Genomic DNA, 27,279 nt, shown 5'->3' with positions numbered 1-27,279 from the left:
TGGCCGTCTAAGCGGGCTCTGGCCAGGCCGTGAAATGGATGGGAGACCTTATTTGAAAAAAATTGGATTGTTATTGGAAGATGCTTTAGTGAGGCCAGCAGGGGGTGCTCACTCTCAGGCCTGTATGGCTCCTATTGCCAAATGACTAAAGAAATGTTACCAGCAAGATAGTGTACAAACTTACATTTCTTGTCTATTAGAATGCTGCTTACACAATTGGCGGAAATCACACAGTTTCAATAGCAGAATATATGGGAGAGGTTTGCTATAGTGTGACTATACGGTACTTCAATGCAGGTGGTAGTTCATTCTGAGGGACAAATTGAGCCACTCAGGACCCTGCAAACAAGCCTGCACGGGCAGCCCTCACTTAGCCTCCAGGAAGATCTGAAATGTGGTGAAAATTGCATTGTGGAACCTTTTTGATTTACCATAATGTGTGAATGGATGATTTAGGTATTTAGGGTGATTTAGGCAATTTAGGACATAAAATGATGTGACAGAAAAAAATCATTTTGCCATTGGAGTGCATGAAAAAGAAACACACACACAAATGAACGAGAATACGGTTTGTAACAAGTTTATTAAGAAACAAACAAACATAACACTTCAGTTAACAGTCCTCCTCACTTAAAATTAAAAACAGAAAAAGAGCGAAAACCAAAGACCATATAAAAGCATCCCCAGTTCCTTAAGGGGCCAAGGGGAAAAGGAAAGCAATATCAATACAGAAATACACATTTCATCATAGCGGAACCTGATAATGAAACAAAGGTGTACCTGCATCAATAACTTAAAACAATTAAGAAAATAAACATTTTATTTATTCATTCATTACAAAAAAAAGAGCCATCCACTACCTGGTGTGTATTTTGCCTTAATGCCAGCATTAAGTAAAGGGATGAGAAAGAAACTAACAGAGGGCCAGCAAGGGTATTTCTTTGATAGCATAAGACACACCTAAAAAGCAGAGAGTTGAGACTAATTAAAGCAGGACTGTTTTGTGGACTCTGGTTTGGCATCTTCAAAATATATCCAGACCTCAATAACCTCCTGGTGCCCAGTCTCTGACCATTGTGTGGTATAAAAGCCCACTCCAACTATATAAAGCTTTAACGTTCTACTAAACCAGCATTAGCTTTCCCTCAACACTCAGACAACACTCCTTATAAATAACCTCTCATTTGTGTATATTTGGTTTAAGCTAGAGGTAGGCCGTACCTTCGGGCTTCAGCATCCCATCTAAATAAAAATTCTTGGCCCTTAAATGCTTACCCCACTGGCTGTGGTAAATAAAACAAAAAACATACACATGAAATCAAGCAATTATGTTCAACATCGATTATTCAAAATCAAATGTCAAAAGAGGTCAATTTTTGATCGCTTCCATTTATTGATCATTTATGCAACTGGTTTCTAACCTGTCTTTCTTTTCCTACTTTCTTTTCCGTTTATCAGAGATTTTCCCTTAAGAAATAACATCCAGTCCCGTCACACACACCGACTGTCCCAAAACACTACATCACCTCAAACAGGGCTGTCGTCAGGGAGGGGGCAAAACCGGGAAAGTTATCCCAGGACGCACTAAGGTCCTCTATTTGACCTGGTGGAAAATAACATTTTATCCCAGGGTCTGTGAATTTATGATTATATTAACTTGCATATACAGTGCAATAACAGAGTCAGATATTTAACGTTCAGGAGCTTTAGATCTGTCTGGAAGTGACAGATATATGATTTGCAAATAGCTATTACTGTCATTTATTCTTTGGGTCTCCTTGGGTTGAGTCATATCTGGCATATATTGCAAATTGCATTGTTTATAATGACAAACAACTGCATAAATTCCCCTGGTTTAATATGAATGAAAGAGTTTTCATGTCAAAAGAAATTGAAATAAAGTAGGTGGCAAAAATGCGACATTTGGTGAAGTGAAACTTTCTCCATTTTGGAGAATTATTTTAAATGATTGAACAAAAAAAATGTATTCATTTTAAAAATTCCAGAGTAAATTAGAATATGTAGCAAAACACTATGAAAAGCCTGCTTAAAACAAATTAAATGTGTAAAACATTAATGAAACAACAAGCAGATGTAGGGTGAAAAACCCGCGCTCAGAGTAACACTGACCTCAATATTCACTTCCTGCTGCTCGCTTCACGCTCAAAGCACGTTTCAACTGACTGTAACAGGAAGAAGTGGAAGACAGAGCACATGGAGAAGGATGGTAGACCTCCTCATCCACAACATCAGCAGCCTCTTTCTAGATTTCTCTTTTTAGACATCAAAAAAGTTCTATTCTACTGCACAAATCTACCTAGCAACATTTACTAGCTTCTCCTACAAAGCACAAGGACAGACATGTTTATATAGAGAGGAAATGAAAATACAAAAAGTAAACATCCTGACTTTCACACACAATACGAATAAAATAAATGAAAAAATGCCATTTCATTACAATAGGACAAAATAAGATGCCTTGCATAGGGGGGAACAAGAGCAAACATAGGTAGGAAAACCATGCATACCGAAAGGCGATATGGGGGACTTAAACTGAACGTATCACATAGTGCAAAAATCCCAAGAAGAAACGAGGGACTGAATCAAATGCGAATGAATCTCTGAGCCCAGCCCAACCCACCCAGCCCCTTCACCAGGCCGTTACCACCCGAAAATCCCCACCGGTGTGGACTTTGGTCTGTCCTGTGATAAACAAGGCATAGGGAGATGAGATTGCCGTGGTGATGGAGGTCTTATGACCCCATCCCTGCCCACTTTGGTGAATGCCGCTAGCGCATCTTGTGATCATCAGTGTTGCCCATGTTGGAGCCAGGGCTGGGGTCCTGCTGTCGCCTGGGCTGGGTCACACACACAATCACACATGCAAATATGTGCACAAACAACCACGCACCCCAACAAACAAACCGAGACAGAGACAGAAATATAGTTAAAATGGTTGTGCTGTGCTTGACTCGCTGACATGTTAGTTCTCAAACTGGAAACACAACAAGAGGAAAAGGTTGCAGCCCCACATGCAATTGCATATACAATAACAGAGTCAGATATTAAATGTTCAGGAACTTTAGATCTGTCTGGAAGTGACAGAGACATGGTTTACAAACATTACTGTCATTTAATATTGGCATTTATTTTTCGGGTCAAAACTGTTAAATTGCTTAGTTTATAATGACAAACTGCATAAATTCATCTGCACTTTTATATTGAATAAAGGGAGTTTTTATGCCAAAATCTCATCAAAAACCAAAGAAAACAGAAAGGAAAATAATGTTAGCGGCAAAAAATGTTATATTTAGCGATTTGAAACTCTCCATTTTGGATAATTATTTTGGTAACACTTTACAATAAGGTTTCATTAGTTAACATTAGTTAACTAATTTAGTTAACATGAACTAAGAATGAACAATACTTCTACAGAATTTATTAATCTTAGTTAATGCTAATTTATATGGAAGCTTGTTTCCACAACAAAAAAAAGAAAAAAAAAAAGAAAAAGATAATTGTGACTTTTTATCTCAAAATTCAGACTTTTTTCCCCTCAGAATTGTGGGATATAAAGTCGCAACTGCGAGAAATAAAGTCAGAATTCCAAGATATAAACTCGCAATTCTGACATTTTTTCTCACAATTGTGAGTTTATATCTTAATTCTGACTTGTTTTCTTGCTATTCAGACTTTTTTGCAATTTCAAGTTTATATCTCTCAATTCTAACTTTATAACTCGCAATTGCGACTTTACATCACGCAATTTTGAATTCAGAATTTAACTGCAAAGTGTTAACTCGCAATTGCATGATGTAAAGTTGTTCAATTCTTAATTCAAAATTGCATGATGTAAAGTTGCAATTACGAGTTATAAAGTCAGAATTGCGAGATATAAATTTTCAATTGCGAATTATAAAGTCAGAATTGCGAGATATAAATTTGCAATTGCGAATTAGAAAATCAGAATTGCGAGATATAAACTTGCAATTGTGAATTATAAAGTCAGAATTGCAAGATATAAACTCGCAATTGCGAGAAATAGTCAGAATTGCGAGATATAAATATGCAATTGTGAATTCTAAAGTCGGAATTGCGAGATATAAACTCGCAATTTCAAGAAATAGTCAGAATTACGAGATATAAATTTGCAATTGCGAGTTAAAAGTCAGAATTGCGAGATATAAATTTGCAATTGTGAATTATAAAGTCAGAATTGCAAGATATAAACTCGCAATTGCAAAAAATAGTCAGAATTGCGAGATATAAATATGCAATTGTGAATTCTAAAGTCGGAATTGCGAGATATAAACTCGCAATTGCGAGAAATAGTCAGAATTACAAGATATAAATTTGCAATTGCGAGTTAAAAGTCAGAATTGCGAGATATAAATTTGCAATTATGAATTATAGTTAGAATTGCGAGATATAAATTTGCAATTGTGAATTCTAAAGTCGGAAGCGCGAGATATAAACTTGCAATTGCGAGAAATAGTCAGAATTGCGAGATATAAATATGCAGTTGTGAATTCTAAACTCGGAATTGCGAGATATAAACTCACAATTTCGAGAAATAGTCAGAATTGCGAGATATAAATATGCAGTTGTGAATTCTAAACTCGGAATTGCGAGATATAAACTCACAATTGCGAGAAATAGTCAGAATTGCGAAATATAAATTTGCAATTGTGAATTCTAAAGTCGGAAGCGCAAGATATAAACTTGCAATTGCGAGAAATAGTCAGAATTGCGAGATATAAATATGCAATTGCGAATTATAAAGTCAGAATTGCGAGATATAAATTTGCAATTGCGAATTAGAAAATCAGAATTGCGAGATATAAACTCGCAATTGCGAGAAATAGTCAGAATTACGAGATATAACTTTGCAATTGCGAGTTAATAGTCAGAATTGCGAGATATAAATTTGCAATTACGAATTATAGTCAGAATTGCGAGATATAAATTTGCAATTGTGAATTCTAAAGTCGGGATTGCGAGATATAAACTTGCAATTGCAGAAAAGTCAGAATAGCAAGAAAACAGAATTGAAGTCAGAATTCCGAGATGTAAACTCACAATTGGAAGATGTAAACTTGCAATTCCTACTTGCAATTGTGAGTTATAAAGTCAGAATTGTGAGATAAAAAGTCAACATTAAAAATTTGTAAATAGTGAATGCACTGTGAACTAACATCAACAATGAACTACTGTATTTTTATTAACTAACATTAAAAAAGATTAATAAATACAGTAATAAATGTATTGCTCATTGTTAGTTCATGTTAGTTAATACATTAACTAATGTTAATTAATAAGACCTTATTGTAAAGTGTTCCCATTATTTTTAATGATCAAAAAATTTATTAATTTTAAGAAATCCAGAGTAAATAAGAATATGTAGCAAAACACTGTGAAAAGTTTGCTTGACACACACACCAAGACAGACAGAGTACAGCTATTTTCTGACATGTTAGTTCTCAATCTACAAACAAGATTAGTAGAAAAGTTTGCAGCCCACATGCAATTGCCTTTCGTGTCCAGAAGGGGACGGCAGAGATCAACTTCAGTCTAGACGCTAAAAATTGAGCTGCTTTTTTTGGTTGAAGTGGCAGACATTAGTCATTAGTCAGGGGGAAGTCTTCAAATCACTAGCTTTAAAAATAAAAATATGACTGATGGCCTTGTCACAGATACATATGTTTATGTGCCTATGTCTAAATCTCTCCCTGACATAGATGTCTGAGCACAGACAGGGCAGACGGACGGACAGACAGACAGGCAGACGGTGAGAGAAAGATAGACGAAGAGGCAGACATAGTGTATCTCACATAGCGTGAGGTCATCGTCCGTGGAAGCGGCGATTATAGCACGCTCTAACCCTAGAGCTACGCAATGCTGTTTTTACTCGACCCGACGCCTGGGAATCCCATCTTTAAGCATATCCATTAACAGATCAAGCTGTTATAGCTGTCATACGCACAGCACAAAGCAGTCTGGTGCATAAACATGCTACTGTAAATAATAAGCATTATCTAGCTGTTGACAATTTTGGTAAACTGCAGAATTAAACTTTTTTTTCTAGCAACAAACTGCTTGTTATTTATACACTTATAATAGTACTGCAAAAAATGCTTTTCTTATTTAGTATTTTTTCTAGTTTCCAGTCCAAATATCTAAAAATTCTTAAATCCAGATGCTTTTAGTATCTAATTTGTTTTATTTAAATAATATTGTTTCTGTTTGAAATCTTGTTTCTGTCCCAAACAGAAAAAAAGATTACTTTTCTAACCCCATTGGCAGATAATTTTGCTTGTTTTAAGCAAAAACTCACTTCATTTTGATTTCTTTTTCCAGAAAACAAGAAAAAATATCTTAAGTAATTTTACTTATCTAGTAAAAGCATCTGGATTTAAGAATTTGTAGATATTTAGACTGGAAACAAGACAAAAATACTAAATAAGAAAAGCATTTTTTGCAATGTTTGGCATCAATACATTTTTTTTTAAGAAATTAATACATTTATTCAGCAAGGACATATTAAATTGATCAAGTGTGACAGTTATAATGTTACAAAAGATTTCTATTTCAAATAAATGCTGTTTTTTTAATGTATTTTTTTGCACAAAAAATAGTAATACTGTTTTCAACAATAATATTTTAATTGTTACTTTAAATTGTAATAATAATTCACAATATTATAGATTTTACTGTACACTGTAAAAAATGCTGGATTAAAAACAACCCAAAATAGGTTCGAAATTAAAAATCAGACACATAACTACTAGAGGCAACAATAATAATCAAAAGATGAAGCAATTTAATTAATGTTTATTGTTTAATTAATATTTATTAAACTTATTATTAAATGTTAAATTCCAACATATTTTGGGTTCATTTTAAGCAAGCAATACAGTAATTTTTAACCCAACTTGGGTTGATTTAACCCAGCATTTTTTAGAGTGTAGTTTTGTGTGTGTAGGCCTATAAATTTTTTATAATAAATACAAAAATTTTTTTTAATAATTTTTAATAATTTTTTATAACGTATTATTATACATTTTTATGCATTTTTATATTTTTAAACTAATGTGAATGGTAACACAATAATGTTTAACAAAGCTTAAACCAACATAAGATGGTTTGTTAGTCTTAGTCTGATTTCAGCCGGTCTCTTGAGTTGTTTAGCTGGGTGGCCAGATGGTCTACCACCTTAACAAGGTGAAAAATCCCAGTCAACAGACCAGGCTGACCAGGTTGGACCAACAGACCAGTTTAGGTTTGAGTTTCAGCAAGGCAATAAATATTGGGCAAAATGCTGGGCAAAAATAAGAGCACAAATCAAACTGCAAAAGATGTCAGATATATAATATCTTTAGGGCTTTATAAAGCACAAAAAGCATTTTTATGTTTGCTCCTTAGTATTTAAGCTTCGAAAAAGCACGTTTGTGTGGATGAGAGGACGAAGCATCGATCATACGGAGCCCAGCTGAAGCACTCTCCTGTACCACAAGTCAATAGTGCTTAGATTCTGCTGGCCAGACAGCGCTGCTAATGAAAAAGATCAATACTAATGATATATTAATACTTTCACTGGCCCAACATCACTCATCCTCTAATCCCACCTGCAGTAAAGGCCTGGGTTTCATGAAAAATGGCCTATCTATTTTTCATCCATCTCTTTACCATCTATCACGCAGAAGGCCATTACCCTCTTCGATATCTTTCAGCTTTGATTCGCCCCCTTGGACTCCCTGCGTACACAAACAGTGACGAAACCGCATTAAGACGCACTGATAGAGGACAAATAAGAGCGAATGCTCCCTTTTGTCTCTTTCCCAGAGAGGTCGTAAGCGATTTTAAAGTCTCTAAATGCATTGTTCGCCTTTCAAAACGAACCTGGCCAGCTTTCCCAGAAAACACTGGCTTTTTCACAGATCCAGACTGCTATTGTGCTGGTTTTGATCCAATTACGGATGATGGAGTTTAAGATCTGACCGCAGCTATGAGACCGTTGCGTGTAGCGCGAAGGCTCGAGGTTCGATCCGCGCTCAAGTGTTATTCGCTTTCCAAAATAAAGCCGACCGAACCGTGCAGCTCGAAAAACAAGCTCCGAACGAGGATCAGACTCCACGCTGCTGGGATGAGAAAGCATGAATTATAGAATAATTACAGGGTTTAATTTTCCACCGCTCACAGTGACTTTGAGCTTTGAGGGAAAAACATTTGGCCCGTGAGTCACAGATCGCCTGACTGCAATGAGTAAGAAATTTGATTTTCATAAGCAGCCAGATCTATTTAAAAAAGAGACCTTGGCGTGATTGATTTTGGAAGAGAGGATGAAGAGTGTGTAAAGGAACGCCTGAGGGTGTAGATTAGGAGGGAGGAATATAAAGGCGGCGGTACATAAGGGGAATCTTTCTGGTCATGTGCTGCCAAGCTGTGCCTGAGAGCTCCCAGAGGGCTTTGCAGCAGGGGAGTGGGTGGGCGGGGCAGTAAGGAATCTTGGGATGGAAGTCTGGTCTCCATTACAGAGGTCTGAGAAGAGCGAGCTGGGGGTCTCTCACGCCGGTAGAGTGTTTTTTGCACTTACGGTACAGTATAAGACCCAGAGTTGCTTATAGAAGCCTGAATTCCCACTTACACACACCTACATGTACCTACCAACACATATAGACACAGTAAATACACACACACACACACACACACACACACACACACACACACACACACACACACAGAAGAATACATAAAGGTGCTCCTTCATGCACATGCTCTTGTGAAATACACACTCACGTACACACACTTACAGACACAGACACGGTTTAGTGCATGACACAAGGATAGAGAGAAGCAGAGGAGACAGACCCTGGTCCTTGAAGGCCATCAGTCCCAGATTTTTGATGCCACAGGGTCCTAAAAAACACAATTTGGTTTTCATCTTAAGAGCGCAGTTTGGATTGATTGTAGAATGATTATATTTGAGGACTTACAATGCAAAGACACTTCATGCACTAAGCCATGAGTAAACAAGTAAAGCACTTCAATAGCTTACACGTACACAAACTCACATAGAGTACATATATGCATGCATATATACAAAATACTAAGAAACATACATGCCCTCCTTCATTACGCTTTTGCTCGGAGTAATTTATAGTAAACAGAAAATCAAGGCAGCAGTTCACTACATAAAATCCTAAATTGTTGTCTTACCTCCTGAGTTATTAAATGACTGAGCTGTGCCATCGGCATCTGCTAAATGACAAGTGATCAAATCAGTGTTACTCCAGACAAGCTGTTTAGCTACGTCAAGAGCTCTCAAAACATGCAGCGAACAGGGAACAGACAGAAATCATGTGAGGTGGCACTTATTTACCTGTTCCTGCAGTGCAATTTTGAAAGGAAACAGATTTTGCATGATCGAATGTCAAAGTAAAAGAATTTTACAGATAATAGTAACTTTCATGTTAAAATGCTGTTTGGCAATTTCTTACATGACTTTTAGAAATAAAGTAAATTCGTTAGATTTAATTGATTTTTTTAAAGGTCAAAAACAAAATCAAGCACACAGAAAATACAATTATTTTTATGACAATTAAGTACATAATATCAAGTATAATATTTTCATTACCGTAATGTGAAATAAATAGTGCTGTCAAATCGATTAATCGCGATTAATCGCATCTAACTTAAAAGTTTGTAAATATACAGTATAATGTGTGTATACACACACACACACACACACACACACAAACTCACATTATTTATTTACAAACTTTTATGTTAGATGTGATTAATTGCGATTAATCGATTTGACAGCACTATTTATTTCACATTACAGTAATGAAAATATTATTTTTGATATTATGTACTTAATTGTCATGAAGATAATTGTTTTTTGTTTGCTTGATCTTGTTTTTGACCTTTAAAATTACATTTCGTTAAATGCGCATCTAACATAAAAGTTTGTAAATATAATGTGTGTGTGTGTATATATATATATATATATATATATATATATATATATATATATATATATATATATGTGTGTGTATGTATGTATATACACACACACACACACACTCATATTATATATTTACAAACCTTTATATTAGATGCGATTAATTGCATTTAATCGATTTGACAGCACTAGAAAAAATGCATTTTTAAAAAACCTGCCCTACAACAGTTCCTAAAAATATTATTTACAGGAATCATCATTGAGAGTAATAAGAACTGCATCCTCAAAAGTAAAATGTCAGAATGCATTACAGTAATGACATATTTTGGGGAAAATGTGCTCAGTTGTCATGAATAAATAATGTGGCAATGCAGAAATGTCCTAATAATAGGTTCGTTATGCAAAATATTGTTTTTTATTATGGGGTGAAATCTGATCTAGACATGATGTTGTGAGATTCACTCTACCACTTTAGCTTGACCCATAAGAAAAGATGCCGCTGGCACCACTTAATCATCTCTCGGCTCAGGAGCTACTAAAACATTGTATTTTCAGTGAACTGCTCCTTAAAGCATAAGATATTTTGGTAGTGGCTGTCAATCAAAATATTAGCAAGAGGAATTAGGTAAAGATTATGCAAAAAAAAGCACATACAGAAGTATTGTACATGCACAAGTGGAAAACATGTACACATACTCACGCACACACACACACACACACACACACACACACATACACACAAACTAGGACCTACTGAGCTCTATTACAACTAATACAAAATAACATATCGGATTTTAAGCATGCACTAACTGATCGAAACTTCACACACTTATACACACATCCTCACTCACTCCAGCTCTCACCTCCAAGTCCTCACGGTGCGAGCGATCCCTGTCCTCAAAATCACGAGTCCTTCTGCGGGCTTCCTCAAAGGCTGCTTGGGCTAGAGCATCCTCATGCTGTAGAAACACAAAAAAAGACAGGAAGCCAGGCAGCGGTCAGTTATTTCTGATGTACATGAGGAACAAAAGGCAGTTTATGATATCTGTACCTGTGCCCTCTCATCATCATATTCCAGACAACCCATCCCATCCAGACGCTGAAGATCAATCCAACCTCTCCAGATCACACACACTCCATTCAGGATCATAGGAGCCTTCAGGTACACCTGCACACATACACACACTTAGTTATTATGGATATTATGACATACATACACAGCACAACAACAACAACAATAAAAAGATAAATGAGATGGAATCTGTAGAATGTGTAGCATTTTCTAAGCAGATTTAGAAGGGAAATTGGAAGAATTTTACATGGAAAAATGAGTGACATTTGGGTCAATAACACAACCTCATTTTGTTTAGTCTGGATCTATTAATTTGTTTATAAATACAATTTACAATTAAAAATTATTTATTCTTATATTAAAATAATTAAATTCTTCAGGGAAAAAACATATAGTAGTTTGGCATAATGTTTTATTATTTAAAAAAAAACTATAATTTTATAAAAATGAATTTAAAAAAAGAACATGGAAAAAACAAATAATTTTTTTATATGATTTTCTTTCTCTTATTTATACATATATTACTTTTTTATTTATATTATATTTATAAACTTGAAAATAATGATTAATATTGTACAATGTAAGGAAATTATGTCATTGTACACGTGCTGACATTTTCAGAATCATTATATGTAAAAATTTGTTGAAAATGGTATAAATGTCTTTTTAAAAATCCACAGGAAATCCAAAAATAAAAAAAAAAAATGCTAAGAACACGGCACATCCATTTTAAACATGGTTTTTAAAAGGTCTTTTTTTTCTTTTAAGTGTCACTGATTCATCTAACAACTACAATATACTACAGATACAATTAACTCTACAGTAAATCCTGCTACTCCGCCTACATAGACACAACAAGCCCTCGGAACAGGTGAAATGCCATAACCACCTACTCCACAGTCGTATCCGCATTTGAAAACCCCCTCTCAACATCACACCTGGCTGTACAATGGTTCATTTGAATTGTAAAACACTTGTGAGCTGTTCAGTGGAAGTTACTGCTGGAAATGGCCTCAAAACTGGACATATAAACATTTAACCATTACAACTTTTTCTGCCTCTTCCTGTCCTATCTCAGCCTCAGCCCAGCCAATGTCTGTAGGGTCCAATGTTTGCTTCCTGCGATGAGAGTGTTTATTTATAGAGGCCAACGTAGTAGAGAGTAAGGGTACACCGATGCAGAGACAGGCAAAGCCTGTCTGAATTTATTTATACTGAGCATGGCCAACGAGTGCACACGGCAGCGCGGGCGAGCGCATGATTGCATCCGTGTGTGAGACTCGGATGATGGGTGGGACTATGAATAAGACAAGGTGGACAAAGAGTGAGAGAGATGTTGAGAATGTGGAGACAGGGGTATATGACTGTCTGTCTGGCTCAGAGCCACAGGAATATCACATCTCTGCCACTGAGGAATCCAGGCTGAGACAAAAGCGTGCAGTCTGTCGGTCTGTGGGTGCTGTTTATTTCTGTAACTGCAGTGAAAGAGGCCAGCTATAAACGCATACGCATATGCACGTATCCTCAGCGTTACCCGCCAAAACCACCCGAGTCACCAAATAAGAGCGAAGTTCCACTGTGCTGCTCCAAAAAGGCGAGAAACACAGGAACACTGTAGTGTGTAGTTGGACACTCAAAGTCCCCCACTGGGCGCTGGTGACTGCCGGAGCGACCTGCCAGACAAACACACTCCGCCAGAGCAGACACAACATGAGCTCTGTCTGACTTTACTGCCGTCCTTTAAGCGTCTGTGTGTATCTGTGTGTGTGGAGGAACTGCTTTTGGAGTCAGTTCAGAGGGTAAACTGCTGTCTGCCCTGGTTTCATACCCACTAAATTCACCACACCGATGTGAATGTCGTCTAGCATAAATATAGCCCACCAATTCGTTTATCAAACACTAACTTTTCCTATTCAAGAAAAAAAGGTACTTAATACTCTTTTGATCAGCAATGCTTCATATTTTTTTATTAAAACTACAATAAAAACAATAATATTCTGAAATATTATTATGATTTAAAATAACCGTGTTGTATTTTAATTGATTTTAAATGTAATTTATTCATGTGATGGTCTTCGTTGTCACATGATTCTTCAGAAATCATTCTAATATGCTAATTTGGTGCTCAAAAAACAAATCAATGTTGAAAACGGCTTAATATTTTTGTGGAAAGCGTGATCCATTTTTTTTTATAAACAAAAAGTTCAAAATAACAGGTTTTTTTTTGTCTTTATAGTGCCACTTTTGCTCATTTTAATACATCCTTACTGAATAAAAGCAATCATTTATCAAATAATACACTAATGTTACACTAACCAACATAAACTATAACATAGAAGAGAAGTGATAAATCTGCCATTCAAAATTTATGTGAATTCAAATAAACAATCACATCTTAGTGTCAACTGTGTAAGGTGATTTATACTACAAGCTGTAAAGTGAAAATTGTTAAAAGCCACTTTAATGGCATTTTATTTATTTTCCCTGAATTTGTTTTCATTTTGTTACTGTACCTTTAAGACTTTTTGTAAATAAATGTGAATGGCCTATGTAATTAAATTATTATCGCAGTTGTTGCAGTTCATCAAAGTGGTTTGACATTCAAAACACAGAATTGATGTTGATATATAAAAGTCAGTCATGTGTCAAAAGTGATAATGGTTACATCAATGATGATATGTGACCCAGGACCACAAAACCAGTCATAAGGGTAAATTTTTTTGAAATTGAGATTTATACATCATCTGAAGGCTGAATAAATAAGCTCCATTCCATTCCATTGATTTGGTTTGTTAGGATAGGACAATATTTGGCCAAGATACAACTATTTGAAAATCTGGAATCTGAGGGTGCAAAAAAATCCAAATATTGAGAAAATCACCTTTAAAGTTGTCCAAATAAAGTCGTTAGCAATGCATATCCACTCACAAAATTACATTTTTGATATATCTTCATGGAACATGATATTTACTTAAAGGTGCCCTAGAATCAAAAATTGAATTTACCTTGGCATATTTGAATAACAAGAGTTCAGTACATGGAAAAGACATACACTGAGTTTCAAACTCCATTGCTTCCTCCTTCTTATGTAAATCTCATTTGTTTAAAAGACCTCCGAAAAACAGGCGAATCTCAACATAACACCGACTGTTACGTAACTCTCGGGATCATTAATATGTATGACCCCAATATTTGCATATGCCAGCCCATGTTCAAGGCATTAGACAAGGGCAGCCAGTATTAACGTCTGGAGCTGTGCACAGCTGAATCATCAGACTAGGTAAGCAAGCAAGGACAACAGCGAAAAAATGGCAGATGGAGCAATAATAACTGACATGATCCATGATATAATGATATTTTTAGTGATATTTGTGAATTGTCTTTCTAAATGTTTCATTAGCATGTTGCTAATGTACTGTTAAATGTGGTTAAAGTTACCATTGTTTCTTACTGTATTCACGGAGACAAGAGCCGTCGCTATTTTCATTATTAAACACTTGCAGACTGTATAATTCATAAACACAACTTCATTCTTTATAAATCTCTCCAACAGTGTGTAATGTTAGCTTTAGCCATGGAGCACTATCAAACTCATTCAGAATCAAATGTAAACATCCAAATAAATACTATACTCACATGATCCGATCCATGCATGCAGCATGCATGACGGACATCGTGTAAAGATCCATTTGAGGGTTATATTAGCTGTGTCAACTTTGTAAATGCACTGTATTATCGTCGAGAGCGCAGGGAGCGCGCGATTTAAAGGGGCCGCAGCCTGAATCGGTGCATAGTTAATGATGCCCCAAAATGGGCAGTTAAAAAAAAATGTATAAAAAAAAAAATCTATGGGGTATTTTGAGGTGAAACTTCACAGACACATTCAGGGGACACCTTAGACTTATATTACATCTTGTAAAAACTGGTTCTAGGGTACCTTTAACATCCTAATGATTTTTGGCATAAAAGAAAAATAGATAATTTTGACCCATACTATGTATTGTTGGCTATTGCTACAAATATACCCGGGCAACTTATGACTTATAGCTCCTATAAATGATTTGGGCCTGCCCATGTTATGTCTATCCTGATGCCTGTGTTAAGTGACGAGAAGAATATTAAGAATATAAAGGCATATTTATGACTAAAACAGCTACATTGTCAAATATCCAAGTGCAGTCACCACAGATGTAAATGTTTGCTGTTGTACAACCACTAAGAAGCCACTATTACGAATGACACTGTTTACCAAAATCAAAAGATAAACCACAACCTCTCTGCAGGTCTAAATAACAGACACAAGACAAAGAGTCTCATTAGAATCAATGATTCAATAAACCACCGTTGAGAGTCGTGGTGTAGTGGTAGGGCACATGTTCACGGCACATTACAACCCTTCTTGAGTCCCTAATACAAAATCCAGCTTTTTATTTTTTTAATTATTATTATGGCTGCTGCTAAAACATTTAAGCTTTTAATCTTTTAAAAAGTATTTCCAGGTGTATATCCACCTCAGATGTAAAAACATCAGTCCAAAAAAAAAAAGAGCGATATGAAAAAACATGTCAGTGTTTTCACACCTGAGGAAATGGTAGCTTTCCTGTCAGCAGTGAAGGGCTTTTCTGACTATGTTCCCTTTCGAAACAAACTCTCTGGAACCGTTTCCCAAGCACAGCTTCCACCCCCACCTGCCCTCCTGAAACTCCTTCCCCATGTTTCCTTACAGGATGTGCCGTAGGCTGTGATCTGTGTCCCCCTCAGCAGTAAAACACAGGTAGGAAAAATAAAGCCTGCTCAGTTCTGCAGCAGTTTAACTAAACATCAGCGAAGCCCACGAGTCAACGGTCTGACTGAAATCATATCCTCAGCCACAATGTGCTTTGAATACTCATGTCGAGATAATGCTAGGAAACTTATACAATGTAATTAAAGAGCAAATTTAAAACAAAGTGCTGAGGAATCAAAAAAGCATAATCTTCCAAACATAGCAGAAATATAATACCTCGGAGGGACGAAAGAAAAACCATCCATTTCTGAGAAGCACGGTACAATGGGCCATACATCTGAAATAAATGCTGAAAATGAATCTGAACCTACATGTATTTTTATCATTTCGGATTCTTTTTTCTCTCATCTGTCCAACTCAAACAGTTTCTTCTCCCAACAAACACAGGCCTTATAGCCATTAATAACATATTTAAAAAGCCTTCCTGGGCTTCATCCAGAAAGAACATTCATAACTCCATCAGCCTAAACACACAGTTTTCATTGGAGCCAAACCAACAATGCAGACATATGAGAAAAGCAGTTCTTTTGCTCTCTTCCGCTGCTGTTTTTCATTGGGTATTTCTAGGAGGTGATGAGTAGTGAAGTCACCCCCTTGAGGATCGGTGAAGACCCAGGTAAAAGAGCTGGGATGGATGGGTAGTTACATTCAGGTCATGGTTCACTTGTGTGTGTGTGTGTGTGTGAGTGAACAGTTTATGTGTTAGGGATGTTTCGGTCCTAAAGTAGTTCCTCCAGGAAGACTGAAGATTTTTCATTCATAGTTAAAGACGACATGAATTGCCATTTGCAACCCATTTTACTTGTGTAATGTGATCATTCATTGTGATGTACTGTATGTTGGGTGGGACTTGATTTTTATCCACCAGGAATTGATTAGATTGGGAAAAGTAGGTGATACATATCAGACTGAAAGCAAGTTTGCTAAAACAGCAAAAACATCCATTCAGAAGAAGAGCATGGTAAAAAAAAAACAAAAAAAAAAACAGTTGACTAAATAAACGAATGTTCATACACTACCTTTCAAAAGTATGTGGTATTATATTTTAAATATAATTTATTCCAGTGATCCCAAAGCTGAATTTTTAGGAGCCATTACTCCGGTCTTTAGCGCTGCTTAATATTTTTGTACAAACCGTGACACATTTTTTTTCCAGAATCTTTGATGAATAGTAAGCTCAAAAGATCAGCTTTTATTCACAAATAGACAATTTTTTAACAACGTAAAAGTCTTTACTGTCACTTTTGATCAATTTAATGTCTTTGCTTAATAGTTTTAATTTTAAAATCTTACTGACCCAAAACTTTAGTGTACATCTTTCAAAGCATCATGTTGCACATTATCATCTACTTAAACATTATAGTAACATTTTCAAAAATCTATGAATATGAAAAGCAAGTCGCACTGAATTACTTACACTAAAACCAGGAATATGCATTAGCAAATAAATGGAGTACATTTTTAAAGCCCCCCTGTAGTCAATCATTTTATCCCTTAAAACTAATGACCAAAATGACATATTTAAACATTTTTTCCTGTGAAAAAAATCTTCATGCCTTAGAATAGCTTGAATGTAACTCGACACCCTTGCTTCTTTCAGTACACGCGGCTCTATTAATATGCTAATTAGCCCCGCCTCCACTCACTCGCACAAGCTCAGAGATCCACTCGGTCAACTTACTGAAGTAAATGCTTTTTACAATGTCAGACACATAAATGTAATTAAAATGATTAGTCTTTTGCTTGACTGCATTATCAAACAGCTAATATACCAGGATAACCTGGCTTCTCTTGAGACTGCTTAATAGTTAATGATATGCTAAAGCCGACCGGCACATTGACGTGGTTGGTTACAAGTACAGTAGCTTGTGACGTAAGAAACACCAGCAATTTTCAGACTGCGTCTTTACATCACTGCAGTTTTAAAGAGAAAATACTCAGCAATGGTGTTGACTTATGAATTTGCACATGATTTGTCTTAAAGCATATTAAAAACACCGCATAGACATATAAACAACATTAAAAACTTGATTTTCACCAAAGGGGGTCTTTAAGTAAATTTTTAATTAATGCCGACTTTAAACGAAAGATAGTTGTAGAGCTCAAAGAACGTTCAGGAAACACTACAACCACCTTCGTAAGTCTACAACCTGTGCTCTCTAAAGACCATGGGTCATATTTAATGAATAAAAGTGTGTGAGAGGTGTCAGAATTGGCCATCAAATGGGAAAGACAGTGAAGGTACAGTAGACGACGGTGCTGGGTGGGGCAGCTGTAAGGATAAGACAGAGGATCTGTGTGTGTTTGTGGAGCTGAGCAGAGGCGGGAGGGGGTGCGAGAGAGCGAGTAAACACTGGGATTGAATTTAGCCGCGGAGGCTTTTGATTCAGACAGCCAAAACAATCCCGGGCCCTGCACACAGCCTATAGGCCCCAGACAAGACAGACGGGTTTACATGCATCTGTTCATCAACCTCTTTCTCTCCTGCCCTCTATGTCGCTCTGTTTTCTTCTGTGTCTGCCTCTGTTTGCAGTTCTTAGATTAAGTAAACAGTCCTCGTACCTGTAGTGCTTTAAAAATGCGGGTCTCACCGATGTCTTTTGTCTGTGTCACTGTGCCATGACTGAGTCAGAGATTACTTCAAAGACTCTCTCTTTCTTACGAACACAATGGCGCAGTGAGAGAGAGAGCGGTCTGAACATGTTCGCCCCCAGAGTTTACATGTACGTATCAGTGTGTTGAGACATGAGGGAGATATGCAGAGCAAATTCAGTTTACTAACTGCAAATACACACACTTCTCACTATGCTAGAGTGAAATCTGTAAGTAGTGAGTGTCTGTGTGGGCTGATTTCTCAAATGGGTTTATCATGCCTATGATAATTGTTAGTTAGTCAGCTGTTCAGTCACTCCCAACAGATGAGTGTGGCATCATCCAGCATTCAAATATCATGGATTTGCATATTTATCCACCTTTTTTATTGGTTCCAACATATGGTAATTTTGAAAGTGACCAAGGAAACAAAGTGACCAAAACCAGGAATAAGAATTAAACAAAGATTAAGCTGGAAGCAATTCAGAAATTTATACAAAATTATACACCCTTGTTTGGGGTAGGTAAGATTTTGATATGTTTTTGAAAGAAGTCTCAGTATTTATTCAAAAAAAGATATTGTGAAATATATTTTGAAATGTAATTTATTCCTGTAATACCAAAGCTGAGTTTTTACCATCATTACTCCAGTCTTCAGTGTCACATGATCCTTCAGAAATCATTCTAATATGCTGATTTGCTGCTCATTTGGTGAAACTTTTCTTATTATTATCATCAATGTGCTGCTTAATATTTTTGTAGAAATCATGACACATTTTTTCAGGATTATTTGATGAACAGAAAGTTCACATGAACAGCATTTATTTGAAACAGAAATCTATAGAAAAATATTAATTTCCTTAATTAATTTTTTTTGTATACATTATAAGTTCTGTCAGTCTGTACATTAGTAGTGAGATTTATTTATTCAATCTCTCTACAGGTTACATTGTTATGGCTGTAGGTTTCAGCAAGTGCCTGTCTTTATTCATTAAAAACACAGATTCATTTAAAACACCGATTATAGGTGTGTTCGACTTGAAGCAGGCTTGCACACCAATCGGTGTATGACGTCAAAGTACCGCGAGAGTGATTAGAGAGCAGATTGTTCCGTATGCTTTCGAATCTCTCTCGTGGGAACCAAACTAACAAATGAGTCATTGAATCATTTATTTAACTGATTTGTTAAAAACAAAACACAGTTTTTGCTAAGAGACATATAACGGTTCTTCTGTGGCTTTGTTTGGAGCTATTTTCAAAATAACACACTGGTTGCCTTAAATAAGTTCATTGAAATTAAAAAAATTTAGTTAATACAATGAAGGCGATTGGTTAAATCAACAGAATTGTTTTATTATGTTATATATTATTATATATTATGTTATCTGAACCACATTAAAAAAAGAAAAAATGTGATAAATCATGAAAAAAAAAATTACAGTGTGCAATGAAATGCAAGTTATTTAATATTAACTTCTTGTTTACTCTTGCTTACTGAATTGTTGTATAAAACAATATCACACGTTATATCGGAAAATATAGCGGAAATATAGCACTTTTGTTGGTGAGACATTGCTTAATTATTATTTTTTTCTTTTCAAATTAAGTAATAACAACAATTACTAAATTTAAAGACTATCTACAACTAAAAACTGTACAAATTGAAACTGATATTAAGTGCTCTAGTCATTTGCTGTCAAAAATACTGTATATATACAAATATCTCTATAGTAGACCTACTACAAACAGAACAGCTTCAACATACAGAGTTTAAACCAAAAGTTCAGAAGGAGATATAATTCAACACAAGGATATTTAAGCGGCTGCGTTCTTACTCGCGTGACTATTTCTCCGGCATCCCACAACCACTCCATCTCCACCTTTATTTTTTAATTTTGACTAACCAACTTTATTAAGTATCCTGGGGGTTATGTAGAGGCATGCAGCAAATTCATTTGTGATTTCACAGCCAAATATCTGCATGCTGACTCATATAAAACCTGTCAGCAGGGAGCAACTGACAGACAAGGCTCGTAATATGAGTCTAAAATTATATAGAGAGAGTGTCCTGGTTATCAGCAGGCCCCCCGCTGACTGCTTTTGCCGAAATGTGACATCAACCCAGCAGGGAAAGCTGATAAACTCTACCTGGAGGTTTAATCACTGTGGGAGTCTGCATTAAACAGGCCATTAAAAGACAAATTTAGACTATCAATGATAAGACAAAAACAAAGATAGAGAGACTGAGAAAACAGGAAGCGCAAAGTCGAGACATGCCACCTAGCGGGTGACATCCTGTTTCCCACCATGCACCTCTCCGGGGAGCAAGGGCTTATGAGGAGGAGGACGAAGATGCAGGGGGGAAGGGACACATCAGTGGCAGATGTGCAGCCAACAGCCATGTGGAAATGATCAATGCGACCAATTAGAGGCAGAGCGGCGCGATACACACGCAGCACGCCTCCTCAATCTAGTGTGCATGGGTGTGCGTATGCTTGTGCACTACTTAGGGCAACACCCCGTGTACGTTTCCAGCCTGTAGAGTTCTGTCTTTACCACTCAAAAGTATTTCTGCAGAGGTAAACAAATAATCCAGAATAAATTAGAAAATGAAAACAGGAGCTGAAAGGCGTTGTCAGATGTGGAGTGGGGCGAGTTTGTTTTTCTGCTAGATACATAAGCGGTCCCACGTTCTTGCCGTTTTGCAGGGCTATTTCTAGCCTGACTAGCACAGGGGTTTCATTTACGAGCAGGCCAAACCCAAGGCCTTCCCAGGGTGCTTTGGGGCAAGGGGAGGCTTCGGCACGCTCTCATATGGACCTGAATCCCACGCTTCACAAACGAAGCCCTGCCTCCCACACACACACACACACACACTCTCCTCTAAAATGATTTCCACATCTGTAGAGACAGCCAGAGTTTTTTTAAGTGCAGCTACATGGAGAAGGAAAAAAAGTGGAGGGGAGCGTAGAAAACGGCTTGACCACAGACTTCCTCCTCAAAAACTAAACGTCAGCTCCCACATCCCCCACACCCTGGTGTATGACACTCAAAAACGCACGCACTGCCAGCCCCTCTGTACGCGTACATGCATCCTTAGATTTACAGATAATATGAAATATCGGAACGTCGCATAGCGAGAATAAACAAACTCACTAATTCAAAAGTCACATAGTGCTACTGATTCAGGCTACTTCATTGTCCACACATCTACGCAGGAAATGAGATGAAACCAGCAGAACGTTACTTGCAGCAGCAGCCAATAGTGGCAGCCAAGTACCTTCTTCTCTTCAGAGAGAAAAAGAGAGTGAAATGGATAGAGAGAGAGGAAAAAGGGCCTTCATTAGAAGTGTAGGCCACACACAGCACCCCATCAGATCTACTGGAACGATTTAAGCACTCACACAGACATTGCTGGTAGGCCTAAACAAATGCCTTTAATTGGAAGGCACTAATTGAAAGGAGAGTTTAAAAGAACTTTGAAGAGAAAACCCCTGATTGGGAATTTGTTTACCACAACTACTGCATCTGCTGAAGACCAAAAAGAAATGTATTGAGAGTTACGGTACAGACTAACTTTCTTCTATTAGTTCCACTTACATATTTTTCATAGACAAAATTAGGTCCAAAAATTGCTGCTCAAGTATGATGGGGCTCATTAAATTGTTCAAAAATGAAAAGTAACATTGATAATAATAAGAAATTTGGATGTGGATGAAGGGTCATTCGCCATCACAGGAATAAATTACATTTTAAAATGCATTAAAATAAAAATTGACAATTGAATTTGAAAACAGTTGTTTTAAATTGTGAAATATTACTCTTTTACTGATTTTTATGATAAAATCTTTGTGAACGTCAGTGTTGGGGAAAGTTGCTTTTAAAAGTAATGCGTTACAATATTGCGTTACTCCCTAAAAAAGTAACTAATTGTATTAGTTACTTTTTATAAAAAGTAATGTGTTGCGTTACTTTTACGTTACTTTTTCTTACCTGGTCTGGGCTTGTTTGTTTGTGTTTTAATAAACACAAAAAAAGTTCTATTTTTGACAAATGTTAAGGTCCTTTCACACCAAAAGTGAAATGAATAAGCCTCAGGTTGAAGGAAATACATATTTACAGCTGTACAGTAGAGGGCGCAGCTCAAACAAACCTTTCAGCTGTGCTGCCATTCTGAATTAAAGAAGAATAGGATATAGGGTTGTGCCGATGGACGATATCATCGTCCATCGTGATGGCTGACCGACATCACGATGGAGAGACACCATCGTGATGCCACGCCCCCGCCCCGCCCCTTTTATTCCCCTCACGTGCAACCTATTGGAAAGCCCGGATGAGTCATTAGTTTGGAAATAAAATAACCCTTTCGCACGTAAATTAAAAATATTCTGGCTGACCCCCCAGCGTGAGTTTTTCAAGGCGACCGTTATTTAGAACGTATCACTTTATTGTTTCCATGGTGAGGCGTCATTGCTTGTCATGTCACACACCGCAGCGCTGTATGACTGATGATCTGCTTTTATTTCAGTTTTCCTTTTTTTATTCAAAATATTCACTAATTTGTTAACTATAACATGAAATATCTGATTCCGATTCTCAAATATGTGAAAGTGGATGTGTTTTGCTGTTTAAACAACTTGATTGCGTTAGTTGAGCTATACATGTTATGGGTGTCGCCATGTTAGTTTGTGCCGCAGGTTCTGTTGGATTCACAACATCTTATATGTATTTAAACATCCGAAACCTAAAATAAACATTATGTGGTTGAAAACACTGCATATTTGTGATATATGAAAAGTGCTGCGCGCGTCCATCTCTGGTTTAGCGCCAGCCAAAGCGCACACGCACATTTGAATTTGGCAATTGATCACGTGATGCACTGCACTGAACGTTCTAATCACATTGGTGTGATTGTACGCGTCAAAGGGATAAATAAAGTAATAAAGTAAAATAAAGAATAATAATTATATAATAACGAAAAATTAAAATACACCCCCCACCCCCGACGATATCATCGTCCATCACGATGTTTTACTGTAAACATCGTCAACTGCCAATTTAGGGGACATCGCCCAACCCTAATAGGATACAGGAGAAGGAATTTTAACACTCTTGTTTCTAAATCTAATCTAAAGTAATTTTTGCTTATTAGTATGGTTCGCATTTAGTCTAGAACAGGGGTGTCCAAGCTCGGTCCTGGAGGGCCACTGTCCTGCAGAGTTTAGCTACAACTCACCTCAACACACCTGCTTGGAAGTTTCTAGCCTATGGTAAGACCTTGATTAGCTGGTTCAGGTGTGTTTAATTGGGGTCCTCCAGGAGCACGATTGGACACCCCTGCTCTAGAACTACAATAACCATCATGTTCTCAAGCGCACACAACACCTCTGCACTAAGTAACTTAGATATTTTGTTGTAAATTGAAAAAGTAATGCGTTACTTTACTAGTTACTTGAAAAAGTAATCTGATTACCTAACTCAAGTTACTTGATATGCATTACCCCCAACACTGGTGAACATAAGAGACTTATTTCAAAAACATTAAAAAACTTATACCCCAAAACTTTTGAATGGTAGTGAAGCACAATAATTTGGTCTTGGAAAAATTAAATTAGAAATATTTAAGTTCATATCCAAATTTCTGACTGAAAACCCTTAAATAAAGGAGGCTTAAATTAAAGTGCTCTTCATTTAATCTCCTTGCTGTCTAAAGAAACAATTGGGATATTAAAGTCATCTCACTTCAATTCTAAAGACAGATTACAGATTCAGTTGTGACTCATGTGCATCTAAACTAAAATGGATTTGAAATTAACTGAATTAAAATGGATCTGAAAGTGAAAGTTCTGATGAATGAAAATAATATGAACTATAACGAATAGGGCAAAAGTGAATGAATTGAATAACCCAGTGCCGGTCACTGTGGCAACAGTAAGGTGTGTGACTGGCGCACTGGCAGGCTGCCCCTCGTTCAGACACGTGCCAGGCCATCATCAGCAGATTTGCAGCATGCGAGGGAAAAGAAAACCAGCAAGGGAGCATCTGAAGCCAAGAGAGGAGGAGGCCGGTTCTGTAAGAGGGGGGCAGAACACACACACACACACACACTCACACACACTTACACGAACGCTGACAGAGGGGCATTGTGTCCCCGCACCTCATGAGTGGAGCTTTTTGTGAGGAAGAAAGTGTGTGTTTGTGTGTGATCCCACATGAGTGCTAATTATGTGGCACTTGCTGATCACTGGATTATTCACACATACGGACATAATGTGTCTGACAAAACTGCGTCTGTGTGTGTGTATTTCTCAGACATCTCTATATGTGTGAGTCAGTGGCCTCAAAAGGCCTTTCCTGGACTTTCCCTCTTTATGTTCAGAAAAAGAGAAAGACGGCCCACGAGAGCTTTATTTCACATGTCACAGTAAGTGCTGTATCAGCTCTGTGACTCAAATATGAGTAACAGAACAGTGGTACTACAACAAAGACAAGTTGTCACTATGATCCACTGTCCATATCTTATCTAACTAATGTTCTAAATGTATTCTTTCTACCCTCTTAGCTTATCCTGTGACAGTAGGACACATTCCCCCTATCTATTTAGGCACACAAGCTGCCTAAATGCTCTTGTACACACAGCAGCTGCTTCTCTGTAAGCTACTGAGGAAAAGGAAGTGACAGAACATTCCATTGCCCAGTTCCGTGTCAAATGGCCCAAACATGATCAAAATGTCTCCAAGCTACACTTATCTGCTGAAAATAAATAAATAAATAAACTAAGACCAGCATGTATGTCTATAGTGGTCCAGGCTTGTCTAGCTGGTGGACTAGCATATCCATACTGTTGACCAGTTGATGTTCTTTCTGAATGAAGATGCTTCACCAAGGTACTCAGTTGTTTGGCACACCAGCATCTAAAGCACAGCATGTGCTTGTGACAAGCTATATGCAGGTCTTTTTTTATGCGATCACCTTAAAAGGAATTAATAGCACCTAATCAATATATAACATTATTACAATATAAAAACATTTAATATATCATATTTATATATTAATATTAAATATATTTAAATTAAATTTAAAATAAACAAACCTTATAACATTATAAACTATCGCATGGGGCTGCTATTTTGGAGTCAAGTCAGATTCGAGTCAGCATCCCTGTGAGAGCACCGTGGTTCAATATAATGAGCATATGTACAAACCATTGCAGTGCAAAGATCCCCAGTACGCAAAGGATCATTAGTGTAAAGCCTGGTTTATACTCGCTGCGTCTGCATGAGCGTGAAGGTGCACGCAGCAAAAATTACGTCATCGCGGTGTGGGCAGTCATGCGCATTGAATGTGTGAGAACCTATTTCATGTGGCGATGTGCACAGCATTTTTTGTAACTTTCTGCGTGGCTCCGCTTATAAAGATGCACGACTTCAAGGCGATTCTGGCTGAGAAGGTACGTCTGTACCGGCATCATGCACTTGTCTAAATCAATTGCTTACATTAACAAAACGAGCCTACAATAGCAGAAATAAGCCTTTTTAATAAAAATAATGATCCATGGCTAACACTTCACAATAAGGTTCATTAGTTAACATTAGTTAACTACATCAGTTAACATGAACTAATAATGAACTGCACTTATACAGCATTTATTAACATTTGTTAATGTTAATTTCAACATTTACTAATACTTTATTAAATCTTTATTAAATATTATATCTTGTTAACATTAGTTAATGCATTGGGAACTAACATGAACAAACAATGAACAACTGTATTTTCATTAACTAACGTTAACAAAGATTAGTAAATACAGTAACAAATGTATTGCTCATGGTTAGTTCATGTTAGTTAATACATTAACTAATGTTTAACTAATGAACTTTATTGTAAAGTGTTACAGATCCATGTTTAATAAAAATGTACATGAAATTGAAAATGTTGAATGAAATTAGAAAATATTTAAAGTCCCCCTATAGTCAATAATTTTATCCCTTAAAACTCATCTTTGATCACCATTTAAATGTTTTTTTCCTGTGAAAAAAAATCTTCATGCCTTAAAATAGCTTGAATGTAACTCTAAACCCTCGTTTCATTTAGTGCACGCGGATTTATGAATATGCTAATCAGCCCCGCCTCCCAGCTCAGAGATCCACTCGGTCAACTTACTGAGGTACACGCTGCACAATGGTATTGCTTTTTACAACGTCGGGCACATAATGGCAATTAATGTGATTAGCCTTTTGCTTGACTACCCAATTTTTAAAATCAGCAGTAAAATATACCGGGATAACCTGGCTTCGGACAATTACTCCGAGTCGCCCCCTCTCATTTCAAAGAATAGTACAACGGCAAGTGTGTCAACTATAAACGCTCATCCATTTGGGGAGGAGCGTGCACAGTCAGTGGAGGCTCGTGGTGCAGAGCCAGGTGAAAGTATAAACAAGGCTTAAGAGCCCCCCTGCCGTCCATCCTGGTAGTCATACACTTGCTTGACTCATGGCCCTGAAAGCAGGATCCTCCTCCTCAACAAAGACATGACATACGACTCTCCATGCACTCAGAGAGACTGAGTCATATCTGTATGTGTATGAGTAAGAGCAAAAGGCAGCTGTTCTTTCAATAAAGAGATACTAACAGGCACCAAGGACACACACACACACAAACAGATACACAGCAGAGCTACAACAAGTAGAAGAGGAAGGGAGTGAAGGTTAACATTTAAGTGGGAGGTGTAGCTACAATCCTGATGGTTTGCAAAACTGACATATCACTCTATTGTCTCTCAATACACGTAGATAAATCTATCCATCCACCTATCCATCCGTCAGCCACTAATTTTTCAGACTAGGTGACACTGTGCAGACA

General features: G+C 36.9%; 1 protein-coding gene across 10 annotated transcripts in view; it reads right to left on the bottom strand.

Moving 5' to 3' along the window:
- Nucleotides 1-564: 564 nt before the first annotated feature.
- cbfb (core-binding factor subunit beta) overlaps nt 565-27,279 on the bottom strand; it is a 45,049-nt gene continuing 18,334 nt past the window's right edge. The window contains exons 4-8 of one of the 10 annotated variants that reach the window (XM_048167989.1): nt 11,016-11,132; nt 10,828-10,923; nt 9,217-9,258; nt 8,869-8,916; nt 565-2,853 (exon numbers count right to left, since the gene is read on the bottom strand). In XM_048167989.1, the coding sequence (XP_048023946.1) occupies nt 8,887-8,916; nt 9,217-9,258; nt 10,828-10,923; nt 11,016-11,132 (285 nt within the window). In that variant the 3' untranslated portion in view covers nt 565-2,853; nt 8,869-8,886. Of the gene's footprint in view, nt 2,859-8,868; nt 8,917-9,216; nt 9,259-10,827; nt 10,924-11,015; nt 11,133-27,279 lie in introns of all 10 variants that reach the window. The other 9 variants (XM_048167988.1, XM_048167992.1, XM_048167991.1 and 6 more) reach the window with 9 other exon arrangements.

This window comes from Megalobrama amblycephala, linkage group LG19, assembly GCF_018812025.1.
Source record: "Megalobrama amblycephala isolate DHTTF-2021 linkage group LG19, ASM1881202v1, whole genome shotgun sequence".
NCBI lineage: Eukaryota > Metazoa > Chordata > Actinopteri > Cypriniformes > Xenocyprididae > Megalobrama > Megalobrama amblycephala.
This window is presented reverse-complemented; position numbering and strand designations above follow the sequence as displayed.